This window comes from Lissotriton vulgaris, chromosome 5, assembly GCF_964263255.1.
Source record: "Lissotriton vulgaris chromosome 5, aLisVul1.2, whole genome shotgun sequence".
Taxonomy (NCBI): Eukaryota; Metazoa; Chordata; class Amphibia; order Caudata; family Salamandridae; genus Lissotriton; species Lissotriton vulgaris.
The window spans coordinates 182,217,407-182,229,830 of NC_141693.1; the positions used below are offsets into that span (position 1 = coordinate 182,217,407).

Consider the following 12,424-nt stretch of genomic DNA (forward strand, 5'->3'; position numbering starts at 1 on the left):
TGATTTTCTCCTTATTTTTCATTTTCGATCCTTCTTTTTTATCTGTGTCCAGATAAGCTTTCAGCTCCAATTCACACACTGGTTTTGGGGTAGCAAGTGTTGCCCCACCCGTCTTCGTTGTCAAAATAGATGCCACTGGGGCAGGCATAACAAACACAACGCATGCATTAAAAGACAAGTTGGACGAAATGAGTTAGACAAACATGAATGGAAAATTAAACTAATTGGTGTGCATCCTTCCACATGCATGATTCCTTAGCACCAGCATATCTATCCGCAAGAACATGTGCTCTAATAAAATGTATTAGGACATTGATTATATGTGTACATTATTTGGTACCACCCTTCAGTATTGACTTAGTGAGTTTACTTACAGCACATGCTGTTGGATTCACCTTCATGCGTCCAGTTACTTATAATGAGGTTAGATGTTTTCTGGCTCAGTTCTGTTACCAAACCACATTATAGACCATGTTTGTAGGAGGAACCGATTACCTATTCAGATGGCTTGCCTCTCGCCTCAGTGTTTACGCTTTGTTAGTACCTGTCCTAATAGCCCACCTCCTTCTGAATATCCCTATTAAGACCTGGATTTTAACCCCTTTCTTTATTCCTTTTGCAGACACCCCACGAAGATCGAATCATATTTTCTGGGAACTTGTTCCAGTACCTGGAAGATAACAAGAAATGGAGAAATCGCTTCTGCCTGGTGCCCCACTATTACGGAGTGGTGTTATATGAAAACAAGATAGTAAGATAACTTTAAGGACCACTTCCTTTGTTTTACAATTTACTCTCTTTCTGCTCTGTAGAATCTCCACCCACCTTTACCCATCTTGTTCATTGCAATCCTTCTGATCCACATCAACTCCTTCAAGGCACTTGCCTCTTCTCTGACCCGTCTCCACTAACCTCACCCATCTCTACCTCCCTCCACACGTTCAACTCTTTTCCATTCCCCTTCCAACTGCACCAACTCGCTCACCTCAACCTCACTGACCCACCTCCACTCATGCCACTTATGTCCCCGCCAATCATTCTCCAACCAACTCATTCTGCTGACCCATCAACAGTTACCACACACAGTATTGACCCTACAATGCCCTCCTTTATTACTCAGCACAAATCGCCATCTCCAAAGCAACCTGCTCCACCTCTCTGGCTCATCCTAATGCATCTCCAACACTATTAAAACATCTCTCTAAATCTACAGCTGTTCAACCTGTCTCTATTTCATACTGTCCTTCTCAGCTTCTTCCACCTGCGTGTTCCATCGCCAGTCTCTTAAACCCATCAGAAGGCACCTCATGGCATAGGCTCATCACCCAGTATCTCTTTGAACAATTTCCTCTCACTTGCCCTCTCTGTTTAATCTCTGCCATTCTTCCCACCTGCAGCTCTGTGTCCATCTCTAAACATGTAAATCTCTTTTATCTGCCTATACTCCACATCATTCTTCACCTATCAGGTTTTTGTGTATAAACATTACAGCCTTTCTAACATTCCCCTCTTTCAGTTATTTTGATAGTTTCTCACCTTGCCCAAGACATCTAGTGGCACCTGGAACCCTTTATTAGGTGTCTTTAAACACCACTGCATTCCTGCATACCTCGCTACCAGCCCTAATTTTTTATAAATGTAATGACCTTTCCCCATCTCAATCACCTAGCTATTCAAATATGGGTGCTTTGGTCTCCAATTCAGTGTCCTTGTGTGCACTAGTGTTTGAACTCTCACCAACCAAACTGTCATCAATATTGCAGTGAGTTTAGTCTGAGAGCAGCAGAGCCTCTTGTCAGCAAGGTTCACTGCTCACTTTACTCTTGTTCGCAGGGTTCAGTCCTCACTTTACTCCAAGATGGTAATAATACAGGATCTCACTCTTCCCTCAGCATTTCCTTTTTTCTGATGTGCTTCCTTCAACCCACTGGGTTATTTACTTGTATATAGTCGATTGGATGCTGTGAATCACTTTGCTCTTCTCTGTTCTCTCCTTAGGCCTATGAGAGAGGCCTGCAGCCTCGATCTGGTGTCAACTGTGCAGGATACAAAGTCCTTAAATCCTTGGATGTCTACATGGAGCTCGTGAACAGTAGCACCCTTCCCGGTGAGTAGCTCCAGCCTGTGGTATCTACCCATCTTCACAGCCGCTTCTATGAAGTGTCCAATCCCACTCTTTCTGCTCTGTTTCCTACTCTCTACCTCTTTGTATTCCTTACCACCATACCCCCTTCTCACCCTCTCTTCTTACACCTGCCCCTCCTCACCGCCAGCATTTTTGTGGCATGAGCACCGGCATGAGACCACTGGGGGTGAGGAAACTCATAACATGCTTGGCAGCGGCACCAAGCATATTGCGGTCTCAGACCGCCACTGCCGAGGGATTACGGAACCCTGGCGGTTGCAGCGTTCCTTTGCGTCTGGCTTCGGGAGTTGTAATACAACAGTCGAACCGCTTGAGAGACGGTCCCCATCCGCGTACGCACCTCCACCGTGGGTCCGCCAAACTCGTAATTAGGCCCTTAGTCTCCAAACTTTCAGTTGTCAGCTATTGTCTTTTTGGCATAATGTGCCTTATAGCGTTCTTTGATCTTCATGTGTCTCAGTGTCTATTGGTCATGGGGCATCTGATGCCAACTGCTGGTGCATGAGCCTCTGATATTATCCAATCATCCTCTGTCATATGCTAGTGTCAGTTGTCTTTGTCCAATTGGGTCCATATGGGTGCCGGGTGTCTTAAAGCGTCTGATCAATTTTGAGTGTATTATAGTGTCCGTTGGTTTTTCCACATTTGATCGTATCCGTTGGTTTTTGGACTTTTGTGTGTCTGGCAGAGTCCCTCGGCAGGGTGTCTGGTAGTCTCAGTTTGCTTTAGGTGTCTTATAGTAGTGTCAGCTGGTGCTTTTGTGTTCGCTAAGTCCTCATGGTGGCTGTGTGCTGACAGATCTGGTCTTGCCTCGTTGTTTCTGGTCTCACTGGTAATGGCTTTTCTTTCTAAGGGTTGCTGGGCTCAAGTTTCTCTGTTATGACATAATCCCTTCTTTCTCTGCACAGCATTCTTTACTTTGAGCAGATATCATGTCAAGGTGCGGCAGTCTATAGCATTTCAGGTTCTTTGTAAGTGGTTTCCCTGGTTGCCATTATACTTTTGTGCAGCTATTTCTGAACAGCTCTTTTAGAGTTTTTAAAGGTGTTGCTGCTATTTACTTGAGGCTTGTGGTTCTTAATCATTGATAGGGTCGTCCAGTTGTTCACATACTCCTTGCAGTCTTTCTCCTCTCCTGCCTTCCTTACACACGTTTGTTTCTCTCGCATTCTTTCACTTTCTTCATTATTTTTTTCTCTTTCTCCTTTTTCTCCTTTTCATGCTCTTATGTGTCTTCCTGTTTCTTCGTCAATCTTTCATCTCTTCCTTTCCAATTTGTATATGATGCTCCACTTCTCTCTTTATCTTAGTACCATCTATTACTCTGTCATCATTTTCTTCACTTTCGGTCCCTCAGCAATCTCACCTCACTCCCTTTGGTTTAACCTTCTCTCCCTATTTTCTCCTTCCTTGTCCTATCTGCCTCTTCTTTCCTTTGGTCACAGCTACATGTCCATGGACCTCTTACGCCAAAATGCGATAGGTAGTGAAAGTGACACCATGCAGGCATTGACCCAGGAAGCCCCTGTATACGGAACCCTTGTCCCACTCTAAGCCTCCTGTTAGCCGCTGACGGGCCCGGGGAAGGGCAAAGAGTCCCAAGAAAGACAGTCTCGGGGTTCTTAAAGTCGTGTTTACTGTTTGCTATTGCTAATGCCCTCATGGAGCTAAAAATCAGGAAAACTTTGAGATTCTGCTTCTTTCCCACCACCAATACACGGTACACTTGTTATTTATGACCAAAGTCTAGAGTAAATCTACGAGTATATAATTTAACATTTCAGTAACCAATAATAGAGGAACAAGGTTCCCAGTAATAGATCTAACCCCATCAAAAACATCTCTACAAAATGAGCATGTACATTGTTTCCTAGATGTGACCGTATGAAGGACCACAAAAGAATGAAGGGAAACATTTGGAGATATGGTAAATTTGTTTGTGTTCAGTGATAACATGTTGGGGAAGGAATGTGCTTTAGGTCTGAATGTGCTTTGGGTGTGTCTCTTTCAATCGTTGGCTTACCTCGTTCAGCCATTGACTTGAGACTTTGTCAATCGCGTCTTGGCTCAGCCAAGTAGAGTATTCGTCTTTTACCTAATGCCACTGAGGGACTACTTAAAAACAACAGCCTTCTCTGGCCACTCCTACTGGCCCTCTCCGATGTGCTTGCTCTATTATGCGAACACTGAACGTATATGTATATTGACCCCAAACCTATTGGCTTTATTTACGTTTTGTTTCCAAATGTATATTTCATTGTATCTGTTTATACATATATATTTTTATATGTGGATTATATATACCTGCATTGCTTTTGACAACTCTAATAAGATCTAATTAATCATTTCTGTATTGACAAATCATCTTTATTATTCAGTTTCATGACTGAACACAAGGGTTGCCTTTCGTGATTTGTATTTAAGTTTATCTAAATTGCTTTAAAAACAAGCATTAGCAAAGTGGATTTAATATAAACACAGGCGTTCACAGGTGCTGGTTATCACATTAAAGCCTGCCTGATTGGCTTTGCCAATGCTGGAAAAAAATAGCAAATAATGAATGCGTTCAATATAGAATGCATACAGGATGTAAAGAACTGAATGTAACAAGCAGGGTGATAATTGAGTGTATTTTTCAGATGTAAAATAGTCCCTCATGCATTCCAAAGGAATCACTTCCTGGAGGGTGGAATGATATGACAAGTAGCAAATAGCATGAGGCAAGAGATAATGCTCCTGAGGGTAGAGCCAAAGATCACTCAATGTATATTTTAAGGTACTGATAACCGTACGCCTTACAGGCAGCTCCTCCGTCAAGCCAGACCTCAAACCAATAAAGGGATAGCAAGAGATGTGGCAACAGGTACGAAAAAGAAGGCTGGGAGTAGCAGCTGCTACTCCTAATATATGCTCGGGCACATGTTCTTTCGGGAAAAATCCTTTGCAACACAACAATTACAACGCACTACACTTACAACGCAGTCATTACATCGCAACATCCTTTACAACGCATGTCACTACAACGCATGCATTACAAATCATGACACTACATCGCATGTCACTACAACGCAGGCGTTACAATGCATACCAATACAACGCATACCATTACAACGCATAGTACCCCTACACTATCCAAAACTTACCCTACTGTTGCACCCCATGGAGTTAGAATAGTAATTTTTACCCCTATACTATCCAATACTTACCTTAAATGCTATGGTATGCGCTGTAAAGGTATAATGCCATGTAATGGAATGCGTTGTAAAGGTAGTTTCTAAAAATGCAATGTAGTGGCATGCGATGTAATGGAGTGTGTTGTAAATGATATTGCGATGTAATGGAGTGCGTTGTAAAGGCATGCGTTGTATATGTATGCGTTGTAACATCATACATTCGTTCTTTCCCTCCTATCCCTCCCTCTCTCTCTCTCTCCTGTCTCTCTGTACCAACCCCATTGAATATTCTGTTTTTCCCCTTGAAGGAGGAAAGCCCAAGTCCGGAGGAGTACAGATGAAATGTGCCACTCAGTTCCCCATCATCCTCTGGCACCCATATGGACGCCATTACCTTTTTTGCGTAATGACTGAGAAGGAGCAGGAGAAATGGGCAGCAGTGTTCCAGGACTGCGTGAGGCACTGCAACGATGGTGAGTGCTGTTTATGGGGTACTTTCAATATTGTTTGAAGACTGCGTGAGGCATTAAAACAATGGGGTGCATTAGAACAATATGGCGTCTTGGGGAATATGGGTATAAAGTACGCTTACACTATGGGAACGTGTTCCAGGACTGTGTAGGGCCCTGCAGTGATGGTGGGTACTTCAGGATTGGGTAAACATATCTAGGAACTGTAATAGGGCTGCAGGAGGCACTGCGATGATCACGACTATAGAGCGATGAAGCAGCCCTGTGGGAAATGGCATTACATGTATATCTCATGTACAGTTCTGATCGCCGCTCCAGAACTGAACTGAGGCTGTTCTATTGACTCAGGACCAATACAATGATAAAAAACAATTTGCTCCAGTCATGAAGTCCTCCTCCTGCCGTACCATGGCCTCCAATTCTTAGAGTATCTGCCAATTAACCTCATGCGCGCTAGCGGAATTCCGCTCGCGCGCTGAGAATTCGAAAATCGCACTTTGCGTGACGAGCTGGGCTCGGCATCAGCGTGCGAGCGGGCTACGCGATGACGAGCCCAGCTCGTCATCAGCTCCGAAGGGGTTAAATATGCTTGGTCTTTTTGAAGTGGAGGAATCAGAATGTCTCTTGCACACCCCACACCCCACTTAGCATCCATGCTGCAGCTGGTGCGTAATTAGAATCTTTACTCAGTCCCCATCTGATTCTTGCTTTATGCTTCATTTTGCTGCTGGTCTCTGGGTTGCCTTTACATCTAGTGTTACAATTCAGCAAATACAGTCCCAAGATTGAGAGATGTAATGGTGTCTCCAACTCGTCCATAGAGGTCCGCATCTGCTCCTGGTAGTAGCTTGATGCTACCACATGGGTTAGAGGCCAAGAGATGGAAATATTGCTGGCACTGCATGTAACTGGTGTAACTGCTTGGGAGGTACAGTTTCGCCGAGTGGTAGAACAACCACCAGCTGAATCCTAACTAAATAATTGAGATGTGTGGCATTCCTTGATAATATATGAGATAAAGTAAGCCCTGCTGTACATTGTAAGGATATTGCAAGTCACCAAGGAGCGACCATAGCGAGGATCGAGGCTGAAGTGGTTCTGGCTATTTAAAAGTGCCATCCACGTTAAGAAAAAAACTGTTCTTTTTGCCCTGTTCTGCATCTCAAACTGTTGTGTGGCGTTTTAGGCTCTGAGTGAATTTTCCTGATTCATGCCCTTATATATGTACAATTCACATTGCCCTTATATAGGCATAGAAATCAAGCCATTATTTAGACATAGCCCGTGCAGACCAAATACAGGCATGGCTACTTCCACCTGTACCAAACATCACAACGATTTCTTGGAAAATCGGCTTAACCCCTTCGAAGCTAATGACGAGCTGGGCTCGTCATGGCGCTTACCTGCCGTGCGCGGATGACAAGGCCAGCTCGTCATGAATAATGGTCATTTTGGTTCTTCAGCGCAGAACGGGAAAACGCCTAGCAGCCATGTGGTTAAGCAGTTAGGGAACTTCCCCTTGCTTGAATATTGATTTGTCCAAGAACTCATGTACTTTGCAAAGAACAACTATTCCCTAGGGGTTCTTTCCTGACGTTATTATGCCCGACTTTACGTCAAACTATGGCATTCCTAGACACCTTCATGGTATAAATATACCTTCACTTGCTCTAGCAAGACACAGTGGTTCGGAGCAGTTCGACTATCTACTTGCCCGACGCAGCTCGCTACAGCAAGTGCCGAAGGAAGCCGACCCTCCAGCTGATCAGGAAGCTGTCTCTTCTCCTGCCGAGAATCCAGCTCCAGTTTTTCCAAGCTCCCCTTGCGGGGTGTTGGGAAATAGAGTCCTGAGACAGAGATACCCGGCCTCCTTCATTCTAACTAAGGTATGGAGCTGATTAGAACCTAGAGAAATCTTGGATAGAAAACTAAACCTATGCTACACAGTACTTACTTCTTCCTGCGTACTAGACTTAGGATAGGTACATTCGGGTAGGCATATTTTAGAAGCACCAGTTGAGTATTTTTAGTCTTTGTGTTTATGAATGTACTTTTTTATGGCTTAGAAACCATACAATGCTCTTACAGTATTATTTTATAATATTGTTCTCGCTGTACGCATTATACTTTGCAGTCTGCATTACGATTGTAGCAGTTCACTTCTCTTGCATGAGATAAAAGACTGTTCAATAAACCCTTTTTATTGAAAACGCCCATCTCTCTATTTCTCTGCAACTCTGTAGAAACGAAGCACGCACGATTAACTGAGTGAAATACTTATCTATTGTTTCCGCGACTCTAGAGATATATTTCTTATTCTTGGGAAACAAAGTGTCATGTTTATGCAGTTGTCAGAAACTAATCCCTTCTTGTGAATTTGAGAAAGTTTCTAGTGACCTGTGAGCTAGCTGGCACTCACAATTAAGTTTAGTATATTCAGTAGAGACCTAGTTGACCTCAGTCCTACGTCTAATCTATAGGATATATTATTCCAATGCGCAGAGCCTATTGGGAATATAGGAACTACACTACTAAACGGTCATAAACAACTGGCATTCTATAATGCTCCATTGCTTGATGACATCAGCTTGGGTTTAACCCCTTCGATGCTGATGACGAGCTCAGCTCGTCATGAGGTACACCTCTAATACACTCATGACGAGCTGAGCTCGTCATGAACAGTGGGAATCTCTCATTGTCAGCGCACGGGGTAAATCTGCACCGCACCCTAAAGGTTAAGACATATTGTGAATTTGTGACCTTACTAACGGGTGATCTATTTAGTAGTACTTGTACCAAAGATAACTGCAGGTATCCCCTGTATAGAACCCAAAACACCATCATTGCGTGGCTCATCAAGAGGGACGCCGGGTCAGCTGTAACAACCTCTGATTTTTTTTTTAAAGGAAAACCCTGACAACTAAAACCCCTGCGTGGACCTACTAATGGCCAGATGTGCACTTTACAAATACTAAAGGCATTCTAAAAACAAAGCATTAGAGCCCTACGGAGGAGTGTTGAGAGTGCTTTTTTTGAGCAGGTGGGGCCCACCGGCTTTCATTTGGGGACTGGAATTATTTTAACATATCGGAGTTTGGCACAGAGCAAGAGAGAGAAAAACACAAAAGCAGGGAATGGGGGAAGAGAAAGGCAGAAACACAGTGACAAAGAAAGAAAGCAGGGATTGGAAGGAACCTGAAAGGGACCTAAAGGGGGAGGGAGTGGCTGGGCTGAAGGCTTTTGAGCAAAACTTTTGGACCCAGCACTTATGTTTTCAGAAATTTAACACGTGCGTGTTGGTGCTATTAACCGGTTTGGGGGTCTGCAGAGAAATGTTGGTGCTGCCTTTAGTTTATACAATGGAGGCCCAACAAGTGCTGCAGCCGTGTAGTGTTTGAAGTGCTGGTTCTTTCAATAAAATAGAGAAGAGGCCCCAAGGACAAGTGCTGCTGGTGCCGGCATCAGCCGCTGTAGCTGTGGTGCCCCTTCGAAAGGTTCCTTCTGCTCTGGAGAGAAAAGCTGTTCATACCCGTTCTCCGTCGGAGTCTGCCTAGCACAGGTCAGCCAGCCCCCGCCTCGCGCTGCCCAATGTACCCGGAAGTCAGGGAATGTATTTGCAGGAACCGGTCGGTGCCAGACTGGCTCATTAATGCCCGGGTCACTGGGCACTAATGAAGCGGAGAGAATACTTTGCACATGGTCGGGGGGTGGAGCTACGTTTCAGGCGAACTGTTCAACTTTCGACTCTCTAAGTGCACTGTGAGATGGGGTCACGCGCGGCCACTAACCAGCTGTTCCATGCAGTTCATAGTCTGGGGGAAAGTAAAAGCGAAGGCGTGCCGGGTGCGCTTAACAAAGAACTGTCTGGAATCTGTGCATTCACCGAACACCAGCTCTGTGCTCACAGCTCGCCTGTGCGTATAGAGCCACTACAGATTTTCAATGTGGATACAATTAAACACTGGCCTTGTTTTCCTATAGACTGAAATTAAGATAAATGAAAAACATGTTTTTTATTCACCTACACATCCTAATTCGCAACTTTCAAATGAAAACAAAACAAAAATAAAACATAAAATAGCCCAATTGGATAGGTGCCAGCCACTTGTAATAGGACTGGCAAATTATTAGAATGTGGTGTTTCACTTCTTGATGTAGGTAGGTGAATGCCTGGATACAATTCTGGGGCTTGGCTGTTGAATATGGGACACAAGTACTCAGCCGCGAGTCAGTAATGCATAACTACTCTTCTCTATCCAAATAACTGACTAACCTATCCACCACTCAAATAACTTTCATATTTCACTATACTAATTCACCACTAATCCTTTATGGGTTCCGGAGTAGCATACTACTCGCCGCAAAAAAGGGCTTCAACACCCCATTAGGGGTAATAAGCGATATAGAAATGCAAACCTTTTTCCATTTTCAATCCCTCCACTATCCTTCTGAATCCAAATAATTCAGTAACCTATCCACCACTCAAATTAATTTCGTATTTCACTATACTAATTCAACACTAATCCTTTATGGGTTCCAGAGCAGCGTGCTACTCGCTGAAAAAGTGCTTTTACGCCTTGTCAGGGGTACTAAGCGCTATATAAATGCAATTTCAATACAATAAAATCTCAGGATTTCGTTTCCCTTTGCCGGTTAGTCTCTTTCAGAGCAAAGACTCAATCATGTCCAGAAAAAAAGCTTTCCAACCATCTCTAGGACAAAGCGCTGGAAAGCCACATATCATGGAATAGATCTAAATAAACATCACAGGCCTTAAACCTACCTTGAATCAAGACGATTACTAAGAAGTGGAATTTCATTGACGGCACCAAGACCCGACCTAGATGGGACTCTCCGTCCATTCTGGGTGACAAGTCATGAAGGAGATTGACCAGAGGAGCTGCTAAGAGGCCAGTTCTATCGTTGAAGAAGGGGCAGGCTTTAATGGACAGGTTTGTAAAGTGGTAACAATACCCTAAGCACATGGCAAGGTGGAAAGAAGGAAGCCAGTACTCCAGAAAGCCCACCACGAATCCTATATGAAATAGGCAAAAACACTCAGGAACTCTGGTTTGCTTTCTGCCCCCGTGCAGGGCAATGAGGAAATCGTTGGTTTGTGGTAGCTGAGATCACTGCCCATACCTGTTGGAAAGAAGCTTAGTAACCATCTCGAGAGAAGTACAGTCTCCCTCCCAGTGCTTAATTTGTAAAAAACAAAATACATGTCAAGGTCCTCGTCGGGAGGCCTCCGCAGTGTATACCACACATTGCCTCTGCCAGCGTTGCCAATGACAGTACATACACAATTACTAACCAACACACTGCTATAAGTGTGACAATTCAGGCTATTCCAGACCCCCACAGCTAAAAAATGGCTTGGGCGACAGGAATTAGTTGTTTTCAATGTATACTGAATTAATAAACAATTGCTGTTCTCATCTTTAAATTTGCAAGCAGCGCCACCATGTGGCAGCTGTCATAAGTGCTGGTATTGAAAATTACATGCCGATGCCAGGCAGTGGAAACCACTGGTTCAAATTAAGTACTGCTTCCTCCCATAAATTGAGCCCTTCTCTTCTCCATGAGTGTCTGAATGTGTTTGGTTATGGTGTGCTTAAATGCCCACGCAGCCTGGACGTTGTCACTTGTGACAAAAAGTTGCATGCAGTACATGATAATGTCCAAATATGGCCATTCTGGATTACATCCCACGAAGCAGCCCCTGGAAGTCCACCTCACATACCCGGAGCGATAACCACCTGATTTCTGTATGCCCTATACATTCAACCCTAGACCTGACTAAACACGTATCTGGGTTTTCTGATTTATATCTCTGCCTGAAGATCTCTCCAGGGGATAAACGTACCCCTCCCACGGCGTCTGATTTCTTCACAGTGTGGGACATCTGTAGGCTCCATTTTCTGCTCCTCCTAGGGAAGGGTATATTTCACAGTGTCCTTCTGAGGGAGTCTGTCATGCTTCCCTGTAAATCCACATTTTTTTACCAGACAAACCCTACACACCCTCCTTTTTGAAAGCCAGCAAGGTGATCTCAAATGCACATGGCAAGCAGTAGCAACCAGTATTAGGGCAGAGTGGTGGGGGCAGGCAGGTAGGGAGATGGACGCGACAAAACAAAAAGTAAAAACAGAACTTACCTGCTCTTGCTGCCTGCCGCATCGGCGCTCTTCTGCTTCTCACTGCAGCATAGGCTCCCACTCTCCCCTGCTGCCTATCCTAAAGCCACTTTCATGCATTAGAGCAGCATCAGGATTGGCCTGAGCTCCCTCGATTTGCGCTCCTGGGGAGACTGGGAGCCTGTGCTTTGCTGTCTATAACCAGGCAATGCAGCTGGGTTGGAGACAGCTCAGTGGGCAGGTCGGTTTGGCCGTCCTAGTACGGCCGGCCACACCGACATGCGCACCTTTTAGCAGTGCACCTTCCACTCCTGGTGACTGCCCAATGATGGCCCCACCCCCAAGTCTTGGCCCACCCTCACACTTGAAAATCGAAACAATAAAAACCAGTTTTATTATTGTTTTAATTTTCAAGTTTTGGAGGCTACTGGCGGGAGGAAGGGGAGGCGATGCTCGTCTGCCACTGAGGGCAAGGTACAGCTCTTCTCTCCTTGATCC

The 12,424-nt window shown here is 44.5% G+C and overlaps 1 protein-coding gene across 1 annotated transcript in view; it reads left to right on the forward strand.

Annotated features, from left to right (window-relative positions):
• NIBAN2 (niban apoptosis regulator 2) overlaps positions 1–12,424 on the forward strand; it is a 270,668-nt gene that overhangs the window by 200,130 nt on the left and 58,114 nt on the right. Inside the window, exons 3-5 of the mRNA XM_086921115.1 lie at positions 623–751; positions 1,999–2,107; positions 5,628–5,792. Coding sequence (XP_086777241.1) covers positions 623–751; positions 1,999–2,107; positions 5,628–5,792 — 403 coding nt within the window. The remainder of the gene's footprint in view (positions 1–622; positions 752–1,998; positions 2,108–5,627; positions 5,793–12,424) is intronic.